Genomic DNA, 23,090 nt, shown 5'->3' with positions numbered 1-23,090 from the left:
CACTGCAACCCTCCTTGACCTCCTGCCTTTTCCTCAAGCACCCCCCTATATTAGTCAGCCCTCACTTTCTTTCTCTGCTGGCTCTTTCCTCAAAGGCTAACACTGCATCCGGTGGACACATGTGAGTGGCTGCCAGGTTCCCGACGACTTCCCCTTTTCTGGCTGGGACTGACCTGGAACAAACAGGTGGGCTCCCCAAATCACAAGTGGACTACAGGAGCCTGCCCCCACTGGTCAGAACTGGGACAGAACTGACTGACAGAACTGGTCAGTAGTAGATACTTTTCTTTTTTTTTTTTTGGCTGCGTTGGGTCTTTGTTGCTGCACGTGGGCTTGTCTCTGGTTGCAGTGCGCGGGCTTCTCATTGCAGTGGCCTCTCTTGTGGAGCACGGGCTCCAGGCGCACGGGCTTCAGCAGCCGTGGCGCGCAGGCTCAGTAGTTGTGGCGCAGGGGCTTAGTTGCCCTGCGGCATGTGGGATCTTCCCGGACCAAGGCTGGAACCCGTGTCCCCTGCATTGGCAGGTGGATTCTCAACCACTGTGCCACCAGGGAAGCACCGCAGTAGTAGATCCTTGACTCAAGCTGGGCCAATCAGATTCTAGCACCTGAATACTGGAGACCCAGAATCAAGAGTTTGGAAGTCCCAGGCATGGAGCCTCATAAGTGCCCATAAATGACAAAGCACTAGAGGTCCCATGCCTGACCTCAGGCGGCTGGGACCACCTGCTTCCTGCCCTCCTGAGTCAGTTGTCCCTTTAATTCACCCCCAAAACTCCTTTCCATTGCTTGCAACCAAAGAAGCTTAACTCAAGACTCTGCCGTCTTGAAACTGCCTCCCTTGCCCCAAACTCCCCCCCAGCAACCATGACTCTGTCCTTCTCCTCTCTGCCAAGGTTCTTGATAAAGTCTTCCACAGTAGACTCCACGGGAATTCAACAAAGTCAACAAATATTTATTTAGCATCTGCCGTGTGAGAGACTCTGAGGACACAGAAGAAGGCGCAGACTGTGGCCTCATAGAATTCACAGTCTAGCCCGGTAAGGGGTTAGTGCAAATTGTAATAAAGATTAAAATTAAACGTCGTAAGAGACTGGTAGGGAAACTCACAGGTGTTAAGGAAGGGAGGGGCTCTGGGAAGGTGTCCCAGGGAGGGGATGTCCGAGCACTGTCATGGCTTTGAGCGACAAGGGACATGTTTATGCACAAGTTTCAGTTCAGGAAAATAAAAAATGAGTGACTTCTTCCTATTTTTATTTAAAATGAAAATAGATTTATTAGTATCTGTGAAAAACATAATATAACTATTTAGATTACCACTTGATTGATAGGAAAAAAATCTCCCTAAGAAACTTGGCACAATGATTTTCACCTGCTAAGATGTTATCACCTGGGCACATTTGAAATGCTGGCAGGTAGGCAGGCCCCATGGGGTCTACTGGCCAGGGATTCTCATCACCGTCATAAAGGACTTGGGAGAAGAGAAGGGCAGGGAGACAAGGGAAGAGGGTGAGCAAAGGTCCATGGAGAAACAGCATGGTAGGTGCGGGAGGAATAACAAATAATTGGTTAAGTAGGGAGTAAAGTAGGGAAAGGCAGGAAAGGAAACCAAAGGCTGACAGAGGCCTGATTTCATAGCCAGGGCCTTGGTAGGCTTTATCCCAAGAACAGGAGGGAGCCATTGAGGGTTACTGAGCAAGAGAGGGTCATGGTCACTTTGGTGGCTAGTGTCAAGGAAGGGAGGATTGATCTACCCCTGGTCAGCCCTTAAGCCCTAGCCACCAAGTCCCTGAGGCTTGCGGTTCCCACAAAGTATCTGCTGACCTTAAGCTGTCAGGCATGGGGGGGGCGGGTCCGAAGATGAGGGCTCAGAGGGAGAAGTGGTCCCTACTTCCCTCCGTCCCCAGCCCACCAACCCCAGGGTGAATGTAATTGTCCTCGATGAAGCCATCGTCATCCTCATCTTCACCCACCTCGGGGCGGACCCCTTTCCCTCTCCCAGACAGCGGGCGGTGCTGGTAGCTGGCACGGTATTTGCGGCAGAGGTGGCATTTGGCAGCAAGTGCGATGAGGAGAGAAAGGACCACAGCCCCCAGCACGACCCCTACCAGCACAGGCCATGCCCGGGCCCCGCTGCCCAGTCCAGGGGATACGGTGGATGCTGTGGGGAGCTCCGAGGGCCCCCCAGTGGCTGCAGAGAAAGGGACAGTGTTAGGGATGGGGCCCCGGATTGGCTCCCTGGTGAAACTGAGAGGAGTGGGGCAAGTTCCTCCCCCCAACCTCAGCATCTAAGGGGTACCCAATCCCCTCCTCAGCCTCCCTCCCACTGTCACTCACTTCGGTTTGCCTCACTCATTGAGGGGCCAGAAGACACTGGTGAGCCTCAGCCGCTGCCAGAAGAGCCCTGGCTCTAAGGAGACTCCCAGACGCCAGGCAGCCGCAGGGCACAGAGTCCTGGAACAGACACATACGTTTGGATGTCAGGGATGGCCACAGGGCGCATGTTCCAGGCCACACTCACAGCTGTGTGAGGGCGCTGCACAAACTCCGGAGACTGGACAATTGACCATAACCAGTTGCCCGCAGGAGAAAAACAAGCCGAGCCACGGAAATTGGCTGTTTGTAAGGGAACACCCGGAAGTGGCTGGAAAAATAACTCAATGCTGGAATTTACTGAGCACAACTTATGATTCAGTCAACAGGCAACGTTGACTTGGCTTACAGAACCTTGTAATGTGGGCATAAACATTATCCCCACTCTCCAGGTGAGGACTCTGAGGCCCAGAAAGGTGAATTAACTTAGCCAAAGTCCCAGGACTTGAACCCAGGTCTCTGATGCCAGGGCCCAGAGCCCAGGCTGCTCCCCTGCTTGGTAAGCTGAGGATGGTAGGTGGGGCAGAGGCAGGCCTGGCTTCCAGGGGTTGGACACAGCAACTGCTGGGAGGTAATGGGCAAAGTGGAGACCACGCATGGAGGGCGGTGCTGGGCTCCACCCAGAACAGGAAGCTCCAGACACAGCCTGGCCCCTCTGCTCCTGAGTCAGAAGCCCTGCGTCCACACCCACCACCGCTACCCTCAGCCCTTCAGGCACATTCCTTGTCCTTTCACCTCTGCCCCAGGGGGTGGCGAGCTGTATTCTAGCAGTAGCCAAATGTAAGTCAACTGGATCAGGAAAAAATCTGGCTGAGAATCACTAGGGCTGGGAAGGATCTAGAGAAGGACGAGCATCTGAATTAAGGGAATATCTGGAGGAAGGTCATATAGGCTCAGGATACCTGGAGGAAGAGCATCTGGGCCAGAGGAGTGTCTGGGGGAGCTGCACCTGATTCTGGGGAGTACCTACAGGAAGAGCATCTGGGTTACAGAAGTACCTGGAGGAGGAACAGCTGGGGCTGGAGGTATCTGAATCAGAGGAGGACCTGGGAGGAGTGTCCAGGCTAGGAAAGCACCTAAGAGAGAAGCACCTAGTTTAGGGGAGTACCCGGCCATACTCTTTAATATCAATACTGTCATGATGCCCTCCCTCCTCAACTCCACATTGTCACCAAGCCCCATGAGTTCTTCCTCTCAATATCCCTAGAATGCCTATGCCCCTCCTCTGCGCCCCGCCGCCACTGCCCCAGTCCAAGCCACCTTCATCTTGTACCTCAACTCTTGCAATAACCTCCTAACTGGTCTCTCCTCACCTCTCATCCATTCCTCAGAGTGATGGGCCTATGGCTCAAATCTGACCCCATTACTCCCCTGCTTAAAAATCCTGCCCAAGCTCCCCAGGCCCGCAAGGCTGCGTGCAGATTCCTCAGCACATCCTTCAAGGCCTCGCAATCCAGCACGCAATCCAGCACACAGCCCCCAGTTCCCTCCCCGTGCTACACACACACACACCTACACACACACACACACAAACACACACACACACTCACACACACACAAACACACACACACACTCACACACACACCCTGCCTTGCCCTCTTGTTTCTCAGCCGCCCCCTCCTCAGTTTTTTGAGTCCCTCATCCCTCAAGGCCAAATCAGACCATACCTGCCTGTGAGGTTGTCCCAGGGCCCCCCTCATCACCCCCTTCACTGCCCTGGCCAGTCACTAGATGGGCAGCTCCCTGGTCAGGGGCTGGGCTGAATAGCGTGCGCCCTGGCGCTGGCAGAGAGCTTAGCAGTCAGCCGCTCCGCACATGTTTGTGAGATGAGTGAATATGGGGGGAGGGTAGGTGGGGGGTCATTAGAAAGGAGGAGTAAATCATTCACTCATCCATTCATCAGCAAACATTCATTGGGTGCCTACCACGAGCCCGGCACTAGGCATTGGGTCCTAAAAAAAAAAAAAACAGAAAGGATTTTGTTAAATTGAAATGAGCTGAATTCAACCTGACATTTTTAAGATTTTACTCCTACTCCTTTCCTTCCTGCCCTGTCCCTGTGAATTCTTCCCAAGGACACACACACACACACACACACACACACACACACACACACACACACACACACACACCCTCAGGCTGCCACCCCACCCCTTCTGGTCACATTTCTTCCACCGACAAACACGCACCCCACCCTGATTTGTAGCTCCTTTCCTGCTCCCAGGAGCCCTCGGGGATCTGTGGGTTCCCCATCCCAGGCCCCCCAGTGTCTTTCCCTCTGCTCCCCACCTGTAGGAACTGTGCACTGTCCGCGGAGGAGCTTCCAGTTAGAGCCGGCAGGACCCGGCCAGGTGGGCGGGCCAGAACTGCAGCTTGACTCACCTGCGGACGCAGCAGCCAGGCGGGGCCGAAGCCGCAGGTGAGGGCGGAGAGCAGAGCCTCCAATAGGGAGGACTAATGCTACATCTTCCCAAGAATTGCGGAGAACCTTCTGGCGCAGCCCTCACCAGTGCCGGGGGCGGGGGCGGTTGCGGGGTTAGTGCCGCTGGGATCCAGGGAGGGGGCAGTCTTCAGCAGGCAGCAGCTCAAGCTGGCGGCCCCGATAAACAAGTGAATTTCCGGTGACAGGTACGAAGTCCAGAGTTGAAGAGGGACGGCCTGTGAAGGCGGCCGGCTGGAACCAGAGGGGAGGGGGGTAGGCATTCTCCAGGCAAAGCCAGAGGGACCAAGAAGACGCAAAACTGCCTGCAAAAGTGTATGTAAGCGTGTCTCTGTGTGTGTGTGTGTGTGTGTGTGTGTGGAGGTCAACAGGGAGTGTGAGTTCAGAGGCCTTTTGGGGAGTGTGTATGTGCCCTTGGGGGGTTATTGTGTGTATGTGTGTTTACCTGGACAGGGTACAAGCCTCTATCTGGATCTCAAGGATCCTGTGACCCCACAAAGCTAGGCTCTGAACCTCTACCTTTTGCCTTACTCCTCTTCCCCAGGCCGAGTGCCTCCTTGTCCTTTCAGACCCTCATGGAGTCACGTTCCCAGAGCCCTCCGTCTAGCCCAGCAAGCCCCGCCTCCACCTGGCAAGCCCCGCCTCCTCCATCCCCAGAGCACCGTCTGTCACAGCATTGCTTTCACGATCTTGTAATTGATTCTTCCTGTGCTGCCTCCCCAACTAGACTAGCAGGGGAGCTCTCCCAGGGTGGAAACAAGTTTGACAGTCTCTGGGTTCCCAGCACCTGCCGCAGGGCAGGCTCTCAATAAATATCTAAGGGAGGAAGGGTTCCATGAGCTAAGCCATGCTGGCACAGGAGTTCACAGGAACCCGCAGGGCACAGCGGAGCAACGGCTGCTGCCAGGGCTTGCAAGTGGGGCACGGTAGAACTGTGGCTGGAAAGTGGAGGTCAGTTCATGCAGGACCTTGAAGATCTTGGCTCCGAGTCTGAGCTCCTACCGCCAATGGCCCCTTCCTAACTCTCCCACCTACACCTCACACTCTCTGCTGCAGTCACACAAAACTGTTCCCTATTCCTAGAACCCACCATGCTCTCATCTCCCAGGCTTTGCATGCGCTCTTCCTGGGACCCCTGCTTTCCTCCAACCTTAACCTTCATCCTCTCCCCCCACATTCCCACCTCCCACCTGGCTGACTGTTCCTCCCATCACATGGGCCCCAGCTTAGGTCCTCTTTATCTAGATGCACCCTAGTCTGGATCCCTCCTCCCCGCTCTGTGCCCCCTGAAGACCCTGGCCCTTCTCCCCCATAGCCCTGACCACACAGCATTGTGATTTTCTCTTTACTTGTCAGAGTGCCCTATGAGCCTGTAAACTCTGGAGGTAAGGTCTGTGTCTGTCTTTTTCTCCTTCAAATCCCTAATATCTAAAATGACAACACGAAATACTCCTGAAATAAATGAAAGGAAAGTGGAGATTATCCTGGATGGGGCAGTGAAGAGCCTAGGAATTTTAGGGTTTTGGTTTGATTTTGAAGCAAAAGGAAATCACAGGGTTCAAAAGATATTCATTGAACACCTACCATGTCCTGGGCACTGTGCCAGGTGGTTTTGTTGTTGTTGTTTTAATTGAGGTATTCACATAGCATAACCTAGTTCACATAACAAAAAATTCACCACATCAGTCAATTTCAGTGCACAATTTAGTGGCATTTAGTACCGTCAGAATGTTGTGCAACCACCACTCTATGTAGTTCTAAAACATTTTCTTCACACCAAAAGGATTCTCCCTACTCATTCAGCAATCACTCCTCATTTCCCCCTCCCCAGCCTCCAGCAACCTCTAATCTGCTCTCTGTCTCTATGGATTTGCCTATTCTGGATATGTCCTACAAATGTAATCAGATTTGGGCCAGCTTTTTAATGAATTATTTCATTTAATCCTCCTGACTGTACTATGAGATAGATGTTAATTATTTCCTTAACAGATGAATAAAATGAGGCCATGAGAAGGTAATTTGAGTGAAGTCCCACAGAAGAAAACAAGTAGAGGTCTACCCATCCATTAGTCAGCCATTTATTCAATGAATACTTACTAAATGCCCACCACAGAGCCACAGCCAGCCCACATGGCAAGCATTGCAAAATAGCAAAAGGCCACCTGCTAGATGCCCCACAGCATGGAGAGCAGAGAGCAGGCTGGATACTGGCACCCACCGGCCCATCAGCCAGGAGCTCTGGTGCAGTGAACAACCTTCACAACCTTCTATGGCAGCCCTGGCAACCACGTGGTAGGCTCTGTGCTAGCTGCTGGGGAGAGTTCCTGCCGCCATACAGCTTTCATTCTGGTGGTGAAGATTGACAATACACAAGTAAAGAAATAAATATGATCATTTCAGATAATGGTTAGTGCTATGAAGAAAGTAAAATAGCTTTGAGTGATGGAGCTGTGGAAGGGGCTGCTATTTTTTTCTTTTTTAATAGCTGTGACTTCTATGGGTGACAGTCTTTTTTTAAAATATTTATTTATTTATTATTTATTTTGGCTGTGCTGGGTCTTAGTTGCAGCACCCGGGATCTTCATTGCGGCATGCAGCATCTTTAGTTGCGGCATGCGGACTTCTTAGTTGCAGCATGTGGGCTCTTAGTTGCAGCATGCATGCAGGATCTAGTTCCCCAACCAGGGATCGAACCTGGGACCCCTGCATTGGGAGTGCAGAGTCTTATCCACTGGAGCACCAGGGAAGTCCCGGGGCTGCTATTTTATATTAGTTAGTCAGAAAAGGGGGAGACTCGCTGAAGGGGGGATGTTTGAGCTGAGATCTGAATAAGAGTGAGTGAGCAACCATGCCAATACCTGGGAGAAGAACATTCCAGAAAGAGGGAACAAAGATGGAGAAGCAAGAGCATGGCTTGTTCAAGCAACAGAAAGGAGGCCGGCTGGATGGGGCTCAGTAAGTGGGGAGAGATGGGAGGAGCTGCACGAGAGGCCTGTCCAGAGCCAGCTCAGGTGGTGCTGCACTGGCTCCTTCCCTCCGTGAGATGATGGGAAGCCACCGATGATCGGAGTCGGGGACCAAAGGACTGGCCTTCTTCGGCTTCTGTGTGAAGAATGGACTAGAAGAGGCCAAAGCAGAAGTGGGGCGGCCAGTTAGGGAGCCGTTGCTATCATCCCAGAGAAGGGGAATGTGGCATCAGGGTGGTCAGGCAGAAACGGGGAGAAGTGCTCAGATTCTTGATGTACTTTGAAGGTGAAGTCAACACGATTTGCTGACTGGATATGGGGTTTGAGAAAAAGAAAGGGAGCAAGAATAACTCCAAAGATTTGACCTGAGCAACTAGAAGGATGGAGTTGTGGGAGACTGCGGAGGGGACAGCTTTGGAAAGGCAATCTGTACCTCAGTTTTGGACATGTTACTTGTGAGATGCCCGTGATTCATCCGAGTAACGTACTAAGTAGGCAATAGCATAAACTAGCCTGAAGGCAGCAGAAGGTAAGGGCTAGAAATATAAATTGAGGAACCAGTAAAAAGTGGATGGTTTTTTAAAGCTGGTCATCTAGGTGAGGCCCCAAAGAGAAGTGCAGAAAGAGAAGAGGGCTGAGGGCTGAGCCCTGGAGCACTCGGGCAGCAGAGGTCAGGGAGTGGAGGAGAAGCAGGAAAAGAGACTGGGGAGCGGCCTGCGTGGTGAGAGGCAGACAGGCGAGGGAGGTGCCCTGGAGGTCAGAGAAGAAAGCGCTTCAAGGGCAAGGGCTTCACCAGCTACGCCAAATGCTGAGGCTAGGTCAACTAAGACAACACGAACTGAAAATTGACATTGAATTTGGCCGTGTAGCCGTCACTGGTGACCTTGACAAGGACAATGTCACTGATTTGTCAGGGACAAAGGCCCAACCGAGCGATGCATGGGTATGGGAGCAGAGGAAGTGGAAACAATGCCTTCAAGGAATTTTACTATAAAAGAAGCTGAGAAATGGGGCCGACATGGGAGGCGAGTGTGGGATTAAGGAAGGATTTTTTCAAGGCTAGGAGCTTTTAGACCACGTGTGTATGCTGGTCAGAATAATCCAGGAGAGGGAGGAAACTGATGATGCAGAAGGAAGAGAGCAGGAACAGTGGGGGTGGGAAGTCCTTAATGGCATCGAGGGGTGTGGGGTTGAGCACACAGGTGGAGGGCTGGCCTTGAGCAGGAGCAGGGAGGTTCCCTCTGAGGAAGGAGGGGGGTCAGGTGAGTGATATGAACCTTAAGGAGTTTTCTTCCCATGGCTTCTGTCTTTCCAGAGAAATAGGAAGCAGTGTCATCAGCTGAGAGTGAAGAGTGGGGAGCGGGTGCTGGGGTTCAAGGAGAGAAGAGAAGGTGTGAGTTCATCATCCTGGGGCTTTGGAGAGAGAATGGAGTGTGGTAGGCTTGCCAGGCAGCATCAGGACCCCCTTGAGGTGAGCGGCATGAATTTAAAGTGATATCAGTAAGGGTGGCTGAATGTTTTGTTTTCCAGCCACTCCAAGTGTGCAGGTGGGGAGAAGATGGAGCCTGGAATTTAATCAGGATTGGGGCCTTGCCAGGCAAGTCTGATAAAGCCAGAGAGGGGCAAGAGGGCTGAGCTGTAGGCAAGGCAGTGGTTGACATGATGGCCCAGACAATCAGGCCAGGTAAAGAGGGAAGTGAGGATGGGGTCGGGGAGGGGTGAGGAAACCTGAAAAAGTGGTAAGATTGATAGATTTTAGGAGTGATTACTGACATACTAGAGAAAGTTGAAAACATAGAAGGTGGTGGGCAGATGACGGCATACAGAAATGGAGGTTACCCAGGGGATACAGACAAGCCCTAGGACATGAACCATGGAGTGGTCCTGAGGTAGGGTTTACAGACCAGTGGTGGTTTTACTATTACCTGAAACATATCAACTCAACCTGCTGAATCAGAGGTCCAATGATTATGTGCTAACAGCTCTATGAGTACATGGCAGAGGCAGAATTTGAACCCAGGTCTTCTGCCTCTAGGCAGAATTTGATCCCAGGTCTTCTGCCTCTAGGTCCAGCACGTTTCCAGATACATCCCCACTGCTCCTATGAGTAACACTATCAAGGTGTTCCATTCCTCACAATCATTTGAAGTGACAGATAGCAATCACTGCTTTTCAAAGATTTGCTTATATTTCCCAGAGGAGACTTGGGGTGCTGCTACTAGAAGAACCAGGAATGAATGCTGAGCAAGCAAAAGAACGAGGTGTCCTGGTCCCCAGCCTGCACCTACTTCCTCCTCCACCTCACCCAACCCCTCCCTGTGGCAGACCCAGGGCTCTTAGCCTTGGGGTAGTTGCGTCCCCTTTAAGAAGCTGATGAGAGCCCCGACTGCCCTCAGCCCACACACCAGCCAGCTCCGTTAGGGTGACCTGCAGCCCCACCGTCGTGATTAGTGATAATGAACCAGTTTATGACCTGGATTTATTTTGTATACCTAATCATTATGCTGAGGATTTGGAAAAGGTGTTTATTCCTCATGGACTAATTATGGACAGGACTGAACGGCTTGCTCGAGATGTGATAGAGGAGATGGGAGGCCATCACATCCTGGCCCTTTGTGTGCTCAAGGGGGGCTATAAATTCTTTGCTGACCTGCTGGATTACATCAAAGCACTGAACAGAAATAGCGATAGATCCATTCCTATGACGATAGATTATCAGACTGAAGAGCTACTGTAATGACCAGTCAACAGGTGACATAAAAGTAATTGGTGGAGAGACTTCCCTGGTGGCACAGTGGTTAAGAATTCCCCTGCCAGTGCAGGGCACACGGGTTTGAGCCCTGGTCCGGGAAGATCCCACATGCCACAGAGCAACTAAGCCCGTGCGCCACAACTACTGAGCCTGCGCTCTAGAGCCCACGAGCCACAACTACTAAGCCCGCATGCCACAACTACTGAGGCCCAAGCGCCTAGAGCCTGTGCTCCGCAACAAGAGAAGCCACCGCAATGAGAAGCCCACCCACCATAACAAAGAGTAGCTCCCGCTCGCTGCAACTAGAGAAAGCCCGCGTGCAGCAGCGAAAACCCAACGCAGCCAAATAAATAAATAAATAAATAAATAATTTTTTTAAAAAGGTAATTGGTGGAGATGATCTCTCAACTTTGACTGGAAAGAATATCTTGATTGTTGAAGATATCATTGACACTGACAAAACAATGCAAACCTTGCTTCCCTTGGTCGAACAGCATAATCCAAAGATGGTCAAGGTTGCAAGTTTGCTGGTGAAAAGGACCCCTCAAAGTGTTGGATATAGACCAGACTTTGTTGCATTTGAAATTCCAAGCAAGTTTGTTGTAGGATATGCCCTTGACTATAATGAATACTTCAGGGATTTGAATCATGTTTGTGTCATCAGTGAAACTAGAAAAGCAAAATACAAAGCCTAAGATGAGAGTTCAAGTTGAGTTTAGAAACATCTGGAGTCCTATTGAAATCACCAGTAAAATTATCAAATGTTCTAGTTCTGTGGCCAGCTGCTTAGTTGAGCTTATTGTATGTATCTTCTAAGAATTTTGTCTGTTTTGTATTTTAGAAACGTCAGTTGCTGCATTCCTGAACTCTTTATTTGCACGATGAGCCTATAGACTATCAGTTCCTTTTCGGTAGATTGTTGTTTGACTCGTGAATGAAAAATCCCTTAAACCACATCACTATTGAATGAAAATATTGAAATTGTATCTGTAAGAAACATTTAAAGCAAAGAATATATTAATTTTTAAATTGGTATTTTAATTTTTATATATTCAGGAAAGAACAGAAGTGATTGAATATTGTTCATTATACCACTGTGTGCTTAGAAAAGTAAGAAGCAATCAGTTTCATATCAGTGACAGCATTTAGAGGTATCATTATGTTCGATAAACCATATGTCCTGGAATTATTTTAGTAGGTTTCAGTAGTATTAACTGTATTTTCCCACTGGTTCAGATTATTTCCTGTGAATCTTTGTCAACAGTTCCTTTTAAATACAGATCGGTAAGTTCCAAAAACCTGCCACTTTTTTGAGTCTTCAATGTAAAATCCTTAAAATAAAGGCTGTCTCTTTAAAAGAAAAAAAAAAGCAGCTGATGAGAAAAACAAAATGCATTTGCACACCCAGTCACAAGTATGCTCACAGGCTTGGCAGGGAGTAAGGGCTCAATAAAAACTTGTCGAACGAATGAATGGTTGGAATTCCAGGGGTCTCACTTGCTCTCTTGGGGTTAAGAACTGGTGTTAACACACCAGTTCCTGCACACTGTGTGTGCAGGAACCTCTATTCTATTGTAAACAGGTACCCCTTTGATTAGGTGGAGCACCTCTTCTTTGCAAGCCTCTGAGGGGTGGCTGCCCATTTCCTGCTCCCAGTCGCGTCCAGCCTCCCAGCGGTGGAGGTAGCGCCATCCTGCCCTCTTCCTCCTTCATTCAACCCCCATCTTCCCTGGAGACTGGCTGTTCCCTGCTCCTGTTCTGCCAACGCTGACCTCCTGGACATGCCCCAGCGTTCAGAGCATGCCTGACGTAGTCCCAGCGTGGACTGGGCTTGAGACTTGGTGAAAACAAGCTCTCTGACCTGGTCATCACTGAAGTAAGGTCAAAGGATATCTTCCCAGTGGCGCTTCCCAGACCTACACCTGAAACTAGGGAAACGCTTAGACATCACAGCTTCTACGGTTTCCTAACTTGCTCAAGGCAGACCAGCCTGTCTGGGGCCATGGTATTCTGCAAAGCCCTGAGGGAGAGCTTGCTAAACCTCCTCTATCCCAGTCAAAGCACCCTGAAACTCCAGTATAATTACCTCAGATGGTTCACATCCAACATCCAGGTTCACGGGACAACTTCCTCCCAAGCTACCAGCTCCAACTTGCCACACCAGATTTATAATTGGACAGCACAGGTGCCCAGTGTGATGAGGTAGCCATCTGTGGCACCCTGTGGTCAGTTATCTCTTGGGTAACTGGATCTGAGAGGAACAGAACTCAGCAGACCTGGCAGAGGATGACCATACCCTCTCCCGAGGGATGTCACGCCCAGGCCAGTGGCCAGAGGTGGCAGAACAGCTGGACAGAGTGGCCCCAGCAGGCTGCCCCTCCCAGCCCTGCCTCCCTGGGTTCCCTGCAATGGGAATAGTCATCTCTTCCACATTCTCATTTTCTCCTGGGGTCTGGAAAGGAGGAAAGTAGGTCCCACCTGAGACCCCAGGAGTGTTGGAGCATTCCTGAGTGGAAATCCTCTCGTGGCCAGTACCACTCATGCCTGGGAAAAGGCATTTCTTCCCACGGGAACAGGAAGCCCACTCCTGCGTGCTATGGCACACACACCCACTCCGATGCCCCAATCAGAACAAGCGTCCCTTCCTCAGGGTGTGGGCAAGGATGGAGCACCAACATGCCTTCAGGGACAAAGGGTTAAGAAAAGGGTGGGACATCCCTATGACATTGGTGAATGAATCATGAGAGCTAATGGGCTTGCGTCATCACTACTCCTTATCCTCAAATAACATTTGAAGTGAGATTGAGCAGCCAGGAAGCCATCCCCGCTCTTCAGCCAGGATACGGATCCTGCAGGAAGGAAGGTGTGTCTATGGCCGGTGGTGGCAGTTTACTCCCATAAAATGTGCTTTGTATTCTAAGTAGGCTTGCTGTTTTTTGAGGCCAAGGACAATGAGTCATTTGTGTCAGGTGCTAGTGGTTCTAGGATTTCAGAGTGATCTGGGGGTGAAGCAAGGACCTGGTGTACCTTAAAGGCAAGACGCCCTGAAAATTCATGCCTGCCCATCTCTGCCGGCCCACGCTTGCCTTTTAAATGGCCCCCACTCAATCATGACACAGCACAGAGATGAGCAAATTATTTTTCTGGAATAAAACCTCTAATGCTTTCTGAGTACATAAGGGTTGGCTTTTTTAAATCATTTGTAAGACTCTGGAGGTGACACATGCAGATGGTAGCCACCCCCTGTGAATGCTGGAAAAGACTTTTACCCTGCTTGCTATCTAGGCAGGACCATTTAGCAGGCCCAATGCAGAGTTAAGCTCTCTGGTTGTGGATCCAATTGTCTGGGGGTCAAAGCTGAGCTCCACCACTTAACACCCTTAGGAAGCATCAGTTTCCTCATCTGTAAAATGGGGATAATCACAATGAAACCTGCCTCAAGAGGTGGGGAGCCCATGAGGAGGTGTCAGTACCTTTTCCTGACACCTGTAAATGTTCAGTAACTGTTAGTCATTCTAATGGGGGTTTGTTGGCGTTCTATGTAAGACCTCTGCTTGCAGTACCGGGTAATTTCATTCTAACCAAGGTCGATAAAAGTCTGTTATGCTTTAAGAAGGTCCTGAGCTTTGAACTATCTGAACCCTCTTTGGGGTGTTGATACCAGCTTCTGGCCTCACAGGGTTCCTCGGGGCCAAATGGCCTTTGTCAAGCAGTTTGTATAAAAGGGACTTCATCCAAGCCTTGTTGGATTAACTGCGGCTTCCTTTAAATAAGGGCTTGTTTTCAGAAGCTTTCTTTTTCCAACAAGGGAAAAGAACACAATGGATTCCAAGTAATCTACAGTCCTCATCACAGCTTGTCACAAACACCTGGCACATCTTTTCAGCCCAGAATGCAAACACACACGCTCCCTCACTTGCTAACTTCAGGAATCCAGCCCCAGCCTGATGTTCCAAAAGCATTTGCTGACAAACTTCCTCTCACTATAGAGTTATTTCCTGGAAGAACAGCAAAAACTGTTTTTGAATTGACAATATGGCTTTAGTTGTTGCTGAAGTGAAGTGAAAGTACAATTGTTACCACCTATTTACCTTAAAAAAGACAAACAAACCTGAAAACAATTACTTTTTCTTTTTTTTTTTTTCTTTGCTGATCAACCTTTTTCAAGCAAAGACAGGACTTGGGAATTGGGTTAATGTGTTGCTTATTTCAAAAAAAGAAAATTTCTTAATGTTTTTTGGGCAACATTTTACTTGGGGCTTCAAAAAGCAATTGTGATGAACAATAGAGAGAGTTAAAGCACTTATGGAATAGACAGACACCGGCATTTGGGGTTGCACATAACAAAGAAATATCTTAAATATTTTTCAAAATATTCTAGGAGCCAAGACACAGGGGCATGCTTTAGGAATGTAATAGGGTGGGGGGCATATTGGAACTACCCATTTCCTTTAAAATCACTGAGGAAAACAAAGCAGCATTCAGCTTCACATACTGACGTTACACAGTTTATATGTAATAGCTTGACTTAAATCCAAGAAGCAAAGATGGAACTCCCACTCTGTTTATTTTGAAAAATAATTGCATGGACACCCAGGTAACCCACGCTTGTCAGGCAAGTTTCCTTGGGAGGAGTCTCTCTGTTATTTAGAAGAGGACCAAGTTAGCAACCTTATTTAGATGGCCGTGGTGTCAATTTTTTTTTTTTTAATATATATTTATTTATTTATTTTTATTTTTGGCTGCGTTGGGTCTTCGTTGCTGCACACAGGCTTTCTCTAGTTGTGGCGAGCAGGGGCTAATCTTCGTTGCGGTGCGCAGGCTTCTCATTTCGGTGGCTTCTCTTGTTGCGGAGCACGGGCTCTAGGCACGCGGGCTTCAGTAGTTGTGGCTCGCGGGCTTAGTTGCTCCGCGGCATGTGGGATCTTCCCGGACCAGGGCTCAAACCCGTGTCCCCTACATTGGCAGGTGGATTCTTAACCACTGTGCCACCAGAGAAGTCCTGGTGTCAATTTTGAGGGGCAGCTTGCAGAGACTAATTTTCTTCCCCTCTGTTCACCCAGCTCTAAATTTCACAAGCAGTTTTTTTGTGTGTGTGTGTAATCTGCATAACAATTTCACCCAGATGGGTCTCAATTCCACCACCATTTCTGCAAGAAGACAGTGGAATTTGTCTACATATAACATTAAATCGAATTCATGGGTATTTTCAAAAGAGCCTATCAAATGTTTCCACAAATATTTACCTGCAAGCTAAGACCATGGAATGGTTATAAATCAGTTTGTTGTCTGAGCCACCTGTTAAGGGAGGCTAATGCAGCTTGGAGAAACCAGCTTTTCTGTCCCTCTTAAACGTGAGGGTCACTGGATAAAGGTGAACCCAGCCCACTGGGGTGACCACAGGCAATGGGCCTTTACTCTCCTAAAATAAAAGAATAATCAAGAAAATTATGTTTTGACGGGTTTGCCACTGAGCACTCCCTCCAAAACAGTACTTAATACCACAACCAGACATTCATGCTCCTGAGTTCTCTCAGGAGAACACGGACTTCAGTAGTTGTGGCACGCGGGCTCAGTACTTGTGGCTCGTGGGCTCTAGAGCACAGGCTCAGTAGTTGTGGCGCACGGGCTTAGTTGCTCCGCGGCATGTGGGGTCTACCCGGACCAGGGCTCGAACCAGTGTCCCCTAGGCAGATTCTTAACCACTGCTCCACCAGGGAAGCCCTCTATAAACTTTCATAATCACGAAATTGTGTGCTAACGTGTTATCTTTTTCATAATCTTTGCGCATTCATATACTGGATTTTATGTGTCCTTATTGATTTCTAATCTGTAATGATGAGTTACAAATATTTTTGACATTTGTCTCTTATTTTTGCCTTTCAGTTTCTTTTATATTTAGTAAATTTGATTAATCTTTTCTTTTAAGGTCTGTGGATTTTAAAGCTTAGTTAGAAAGGTAACCCAATCCAAAGTTATAAGAGAATTTACCCATGTTTTCTTCTGGTTCTTTTGTGGGTTTTTTTTTTTTTTAAAGCTATTTTTAAGCACATCAAGTTTTTTTTTTTTTATTAAGTAATTAACTTATTTATTTTTGGCTGTGTTGGGTCTTCGTTTCTGTGCGAGGGCCTTCTCTAGTTGCGGCGAGCGGGGTCCACTCTTCATCGCGGTGCGCGGGCCTCTCACTATCGCGGCCTCTCCTGTTGCGGAGCACAGGCTCCAGACGCGCAGGCTCAGTAGTTGTGGCTCACGGACCTAGTTGCTCCGCGGCATGTGGGATCTTCCCAGACCAGGGCTTGAACCCGTGTCCCCTGCATTGGCAGGCAGATTCTCAACCACTGCGCCACCAAGGAAGCCCTTATTTTTTTATGTTTAAATCTTAGACCCATTTGGAGTTTATTTTGATATATTATGTAAAGTATAGATCCAACTTTATTTTTTCAGACAGTTACCTGTTGTTGCAACGTCATTTATTAAAAAGAAACAACTTTTCCCACTGATTCAAAATGCCACTTTTTATGCATACTAGTTTCCTGTTTGTATTTGGGTCCATTTCTGGATTTTCTCTTCTATTGGTCTATTTGTATGCCGGTAACACATTGTTTAATTATTGAGACTTTATATAGAATATGTTTTATGTCTTGGAAAATATTGATGTGAAATAAATCACCCCAAAACTTAGTCATTCAAAACAACAATTGTTTTATTATATCTCACAGTCTCTGTAGGTCAGGAATTTGGGAAAGTGTTGGCTGGGTGGTTCGGGCTCGTTCGGTTATCAGAAAGTAACCAGAACTGGAAGTGTCGGAGGGGAGGAGCTGGAGCAACTGGGTGCTGGTCAGGCGTCCCTTTCTCACCATGCAGCTTCAAGGTTTCTTCATGTGGTCTCTCTGTGTGAGCTAGTTCACGCTTCCTCACAGCATGGTGGCTTCAGAGAAGACAGACTGTTTACATGGCAGCTAGAGTTATAGTGCAAATGCTTCCAAACACAAACTAGAAGCTGCCTTATCTTTCTGACCCCGGCAGCATCATATTCTCTGCAATCATTTTATTACAAGTGGGTCAATCTCATCCAAACCCAAGGAGAGGAGAAATGACCCCATCTCTCAGTGGGACAAATATCAAGGTCACATTGTAAGAAAAACAGGTGGAATGGGAGAAAATACTGTGGCCAATTGGGGAAAATACAATCTACTACATTTTACTTTCTGATAGGACTGGAACACCCTTCATTGATCTTCTATTTCAGAGTTTTCCTGGCTATTCTTACCAGGAGAAAACTCTTTTAAGTAGCGTTTTTAGAAATCTGATACTTGAGGTGAATTTACTGATAATCATGTGTTAATCTTTTATCACTTTCATAATGTACATTTAGTTCTAACTATGGATAAGCTCTCACTATCAGATATGATTCATTTCTAAAAATATGCTTTTAAAAAATTAAATAATAGGGATGAATGTTGTGTTTGGTCAGGGAGAGGATGGGTCTTAGATAAAAAGCACTGCTCCTGCCCCATGTGGTAATGGATTAGAGTTGGGGACATCCTTATGAACTGATGTTTAGTTTACTATAAATACAAATTGCTATATATAGAAATATTTATAGATATGTATATATGCACGAGTTGGTATAAACACATATTTCTTTGCTCTATCCGCTGAGAGGGCCTAGAAGCAATAATACCCCAGTAGCAGTAAGCACACTTGGCACCCAGATTTTGGTTTCTAATATCATTCTCAAATAAAATTAAAAAAACAAAACAAAACAGGGCTCCTCGGAGAGATGGCTCATTCTAGGACTGGAGCAGGAAACACGCAACATGAGCCTGGAGCATCTTGTTAGAGTCAGGAAGTAAGGAAGTGGTAAAGAACAAACAAATAACAACAACAACAATAAAAAACCCTACATTGGTGGGAAAATGTCAAAGGAACACAGGAGCCAACTGAAAGCACTACCAACAGCCAAAGCTGGAACAATTGAGCAACAAAATAAAGAAAGTAGTATTGGATTATAACCCAAAGTATGAAATAAATATCCATGAGTACATGGTGTTATAAAACAAATAATTGACTAGATAGATAAGTGATAGAGAAGGGGGACATATCTCCCTTTCAGAAGAATTCTGATTAATTTATGTAGATAAATAAATGCCTATGTAGATAAATAATGCCTGCATCTATGTAAAGATACAGTGTGTTCTGAATGATAAGGGGGAAAAGGAGCATATCCTTACAGATGACCCTTCCAAACCCCTGTTGGACTTCCTTGTCTCCTGCGGCCTTCACCTCCTTGCCACTCCCATAGCGACCCCATAGACTCTGCCATAACCCAGAAATGCTCTACAGGTCTCCCCACTATCGGAAAATAGAGTGTTCCTGTGAAACCTTTAAGCTGAAATGGCATAAAGCCAAGAAGCAATTACCTTAGGACGCATCTCGCTAACAGGTGCACAAAATAAATCGAGATTAAGCACAGATGCTCACAAACGCAGTTCAGAGCTCTGGGGGCTTGATGCTGAGATGCTGAGTATAGTTTCCAGGGAAGGAGCTTGACAGTCTACCACTCTAGCTGCTCAGGGTGCAAGCTCCCTTTATAAAAATTCCCTGCAAAACAAACGCTGAATGCTATTTTCGCTTTTCACCTTTTTTCATAAAATCGTGAATCCTCCTCGGATTTCTTTTGGTCAGCAAAAACAGGTACTAAGGCAGGTCTCTCATAAAAGAGAAAAAGTGGGGGATACCTGTGACTCTCAAATTCAGACCTCGGTTTTGACTTCAGCCATCTATCCCCCAACCCTCTTTGTCTGTTACCCCATTAGACTAATGCTACACAAAATGTGGCCAGCGGCCCAGCGCTAGTCTGACAACTGTTACATAGAGACAAGGGCTAAAAACCTTGGTCTCATTAACCTGCTCCTAGATAAGGACTACTCTATGGTCTGAATGTTTATCCCTACCCCCCCGCCCAACATTCATACGTAGAAATCCGAATGCCCAATGTGATGGTATTAGGAGGTGTAGGCTTTTGGGATAATTAAATCATGAGGGTGAAATTACAGGCATACCTCATTTTATCATGCTTTGCTTTATCATGCTTCTCAGATATTGCATTTTTTACAGGTTGAAGGTGTGTGGTAACCCTGCATGAAGCAAGTCTATCGGTGCCACTTTTCCAACACCATTTGCTCACTTCATGTCTCTGTGCCACATTTTGGTAATTCTCACATTTCAAACATTTTCATTATTATTATATTTGTTATGGTGATCTGTGATCAGCGATCTTTGATGTTACTATTGTAATTATTTGGGGGCACCTCGAACTGCGCCTATCTAAGATGGCGAACTTAATCGATAAATGTTGTGTGTTCTGACTGCTCCACTGACCGGCCAGTCTCCTGTCTCTCCTCCTCTCCTTGGGTTTCCCTGAGACACAACAATATTGAAATCAGACCAATTAATAACTCTACAACGGCCTCTAAGTGTTCAAGGGAAAGAAAGAGTTAATTGATGCAGACGTCATTGTCTTATTTTAAGAAACTGCCACGGCCACCCCAAGGTTCAGCGACCACCACCCTGACCAGTCGGCAGCCAACAACATCGAGGCAAGACCCTCCACCCGCAACAAGATTACAACTCGCTGAAGGCTCAGAAAATTGTTAGCATTTTTTAGCAATAAAGTATTTTTTAATTAAGGCATATACATTGTGTTTTCTAGACATAATGCTATTGCACACTTAACAGACTACAGTATAGTGTAAACCTAACTTTTATATGCACTGGGAAACCAAAAAATTGTATCTCGCTTTACTGCATTATTCAGTTTATTGTGGTCTCGAACGGAACCCACAGTATCTCTGAGGGATGCCTGTAATATAAAAATTCCCTGCAAAACAAACGCCCTTCGGCCCTATGAGGACCTGAGACCTGGAATAGGGTCCTCACCAGACCATGCTGGCACCCTGATCTTGGACTTCTACCCTCCAAAACTGTGCGAAATAAGTGTTTGTTGTTTATAAATCACCCAGTCTTTTGTTATGGCAGCCCAAAGGGACCGCGACAGACTGCGTCTCCAAAAGCAGCAGCCCCAAAGCTACAGATTAGCTATGAAAAATACACAACCATCTTCAGTATCAGTTGATACCATCGAGCAAACACAGACCTCTTTAGCTCCACAGCCCCACAGTGGAGCACGAGGCTGCCCCCATGAGTCTTGGACAGTTGCAAAATCACATGTCCTTTTTCAGTTGTTATGGGCAAATGATAACTAATTTCATTACCTTTCCTTTTCAGGTCCAACAGCAGGCTTCTTACTAGCAACATTCTAATTGAAGGTGACTAAAATCTGGCATTTGGAAAGTAAAATGGCATGAAGACTACTAAAAATCTCTGCTTCAGAGTTCCTCTAGGAGGCCTGGCTGCCCTGAACCCCTGGCGACCTGGCAAAACTCCTGTATGTGCCAAGAGCTGGAATTCCCACTATTTGCAGGAAGGCGTCTTACAGAGCAGTGAATTATCAGCCTTGTGTGGAGTTAGTCATGCTGCTATTCTTACTTTTTTAAAAAATAAATTACCTTTAGCTCTATCATTATCAGCTTTGTTTTGGATTTGAGGGTTGACCTCACAATGTGTAGAACTGCATATCTGCATTAACGTTATTCTTGGTCTGTAAATTTCCAATGACTGAGACTTTGAGAAATGCATTATGGTTTAAGTATTCCTATTGCAGTAGCCAGATGTATACACAACCCACTCAAAATTAGTTGGTGTGGTGATAGTTCATTTGTGACATGCTGTTTGTAAACAGATGCTACTTAAGTTACTTGCAACATAATCTCAACACGTGTAAAAATATACTTTTACACTTATAGGACATTGTTTTATAATATAAACCCTTATATACAAACTCTGCAAGATGTGCATTGTGCTTATCTACAGATCACTACTACTGGGTTTTGTTTCCCAGTTGAAAGTGGGGAGGCCAGATGGGCCTGTAGTCTTTGTCATGCTATAGTGTCACAGAGCAAACACCTGTCATTTTCTAGATCAGATGCTGCCCAAGTGCTCTATGTATACATACAAAATGACGTTAGGCCCACCAGGTTTTCCCAGAACCAAGGGGTAAGTTCTGACTACAACCCTGCCAGACAAACTGCCGCAGTATTTCCCAGCTGCTTCCTCACGCCAGAGTCAAAGGTCTTGGCACCAAGATGAGTTGAAGACTAAGAAGGCATCCACCACCCTCACTCCCACCCGAGTCTTGTCCACAGAAAGCTCTTCCCAGACTCACACCTAGGAACGGGGTGTCCAGGGGCCTACAGCGTGGGCCTGGGGGTCTTCCCTGATCTGTTTTTCAAACTACACCTGGAGTCAATGTCTCTCCGGGGACTTTTCAGGGATTTTCAGATGAGCCGCAGGGCTAAACCAGCTCAGTTAGGCTGCAGGGGCCCAGCTTCCCCCACACAGTGAATTAGAGCCTGGTGAGTCCAAAAGAGAGTCCTGCTTTCACCCGGGAACAGACTCTGGGAAGATGTCCCAGCCCCAAAAGGAGGGTTTGGACTCCCAAACCAGTCCCCTAACCTGGCACCAGGTCTCACCCCACCGCAACCACTCCATTCAAGGGCAGAGGAGTCACAGATTTCACTAGCAAGCCTGGCCATCGGAGGGCTCCAACACGTCTCCCTCTGCTCCCTGCCAGGACAGACCCCCACTGCCACCCCGCCTCGGCAGGCATTCTGTGCCTGCGGGTCAGGCTCTGCTCTGGGAACTGCCAGTGGAGAGGTGGCACCAGGGCAGGGAGACATGAGGGGCACAGCAGATCCATGGGGCTTCGGAGCCTTTGTCAAGGGGCTGGGACTGCTCCCAGGCTGTTATCAGCCCTCAAGAGTACGGGCGCTCCCTGGGTGGGGCTTCTGCTGCCCCAGTGCCCAAGGGTAATGACATCAGGCAGACAGTGTGCTGAAGCCTCTGTTACTGGCTTAACCCAAGGGACTCACTCCCCGTGCATTCTCTGGGTCTGCTTAGCATGAGTCCTTGAGGAGCAACGAAGTCAGAAGTTCAGGTCCCAGCCTCACCATGACCTCAGAGAGCCTTCAAGCCCTGCAGGCCTCAGTTTTCCCGTCTGTGAAATGAGTTACATAAGATTGAATCAAAGGGTTTTTGCCCTGAGTGTGTTCTTTTGTTCCTTTGTGTACATGCCAGATCCTTGTGTTCCATACATGAACGGCTCTCGAGGACACCCATGTAACCACGTCCTGGGACGCATACTTGAGGAATCGTGTGTTTGTGCTGGGGGAGGGACACCCCAGAACAATATCCTCCCCCATCCCCTCTCAATAGGAGGAAGCCACCGGCTTCCTCCCTTTCCTGCCTCCTGCCTCCTGCGTGCTGGCAAGGCTGAGGACCACGCGGAGAAGAGGGGAGGGGAAACAGTCCAACAGTCCCCAGGTCTGTCCTTATCACAACCCTCCCCCACCTCAAGTGACCCCAGTCCAGGACCTTCCAGGCCACACCCATCCCCAGCCTTGTAGGGGCCGGACTAGGGGGGCCCAGAGGCCCAGAAGC

At 48.0% G+C, this 23,090-nt stretch overlaps 1 protein-coding gene, 1 long non-coding RNA gene and 1 pseudogene across 17 annotated transcripts; 2 read left to right on the top strand and 1 right to left on the bottom strand.

Annotated features, from left to right (window-relative positions):
- Window positions 1–931: 931 nt before the first annotated feature.
- Window positions 932–5,119, bottom strand: LOC309647057 (type III endosome membrane protein TEMP). 15 transcript variants are annotated; one of them, XM_082434004.1, is made up of 5 exons: window positions 4,754–5,119; window positions 4,297–4,323; window positions 3,273–3,336; window positions 2,335–2,451; window positions 932–2,188 (listed from the first exon to the last, which is right to left on the bottom strand). In XM_082434004.1, exons 4-5 carry the CDS (start codon window positions 2,351–2,353, stop codon window positions 1,866–1,868), a joined length of 342 nt encoding a protein of 113 aa, XP_082290130.1. In that variant the 5' UTR covers window positions 2,354–2,451; window positions 3,273–3,336; window positions 4,297–4,323; window positions 4,754–5,119; the 3' UTR covers window positions 932–1,865. The 15 variants fall into 15 exon arrangements, with proteins under 15 accessions (XP_082290130.1, XP_082290135.1, XP_082290128.1 ...); XM_082434009.1 differs by lacking the exon at window positions 3,273–3,336 and adding an exon at window positions 3,369–3,446 and having other exon boundaries at window positions 4,754–5,118; XM_082434002.1 differs by lacking the exon at window positions 3,273–3,336 and adding an exon at window positions 3,369–3,446 and having other exon boundaries at window positions 4,661–4,756.
- LOC309647124 lies at window positions 5,013–11,998 on the top strand. Its single transcript, XR_014255826.1, has 3 exons — window positions 5,013–5,126; window positions 9,093–9,248; window positions 11,371–11,998. It is a non-coding gene; the product is annotated as an uncharacterized lncRNA (long non-coding RNA).
- LOC309640281 (hypoxanthine-guanine phosphoribosyltransferase pseudogene) lies at window positions 10,015–11,364 on the top strand (annotated as a pseudogene). The gene is made up of 3 exons: window positions 10,015–10,038; window positions 10,158–10,539; window positions 10,913–11,364. The product of its transcript is annotated as a hypoxanthine-guanine phosphoribosyltransferase pseudogene (transcript).
- Window positions 11,999–23,090: the final 11,092 nt, after the last annotated feature.

This window comes from Balaenoptera physalus (genome assembly GCF_965194825.1).
Source record: "Balaenoptera physalus genome assembly, chromosome: 1".
In the NCBI taxonomy this organism is placed as follows: domain Eukaryota; kingdom Metazoa; phylum Chordata; class Mammalia; order Artiodactyla; family Balaenopteridae; genus Balaenoptera; species Balaenoptera physalus.
The sequence above is the reverse complement of the archived record's forward strand: the minus strand, read 5'-3'. Positions and strand labels throughout refer to the sequence as shown.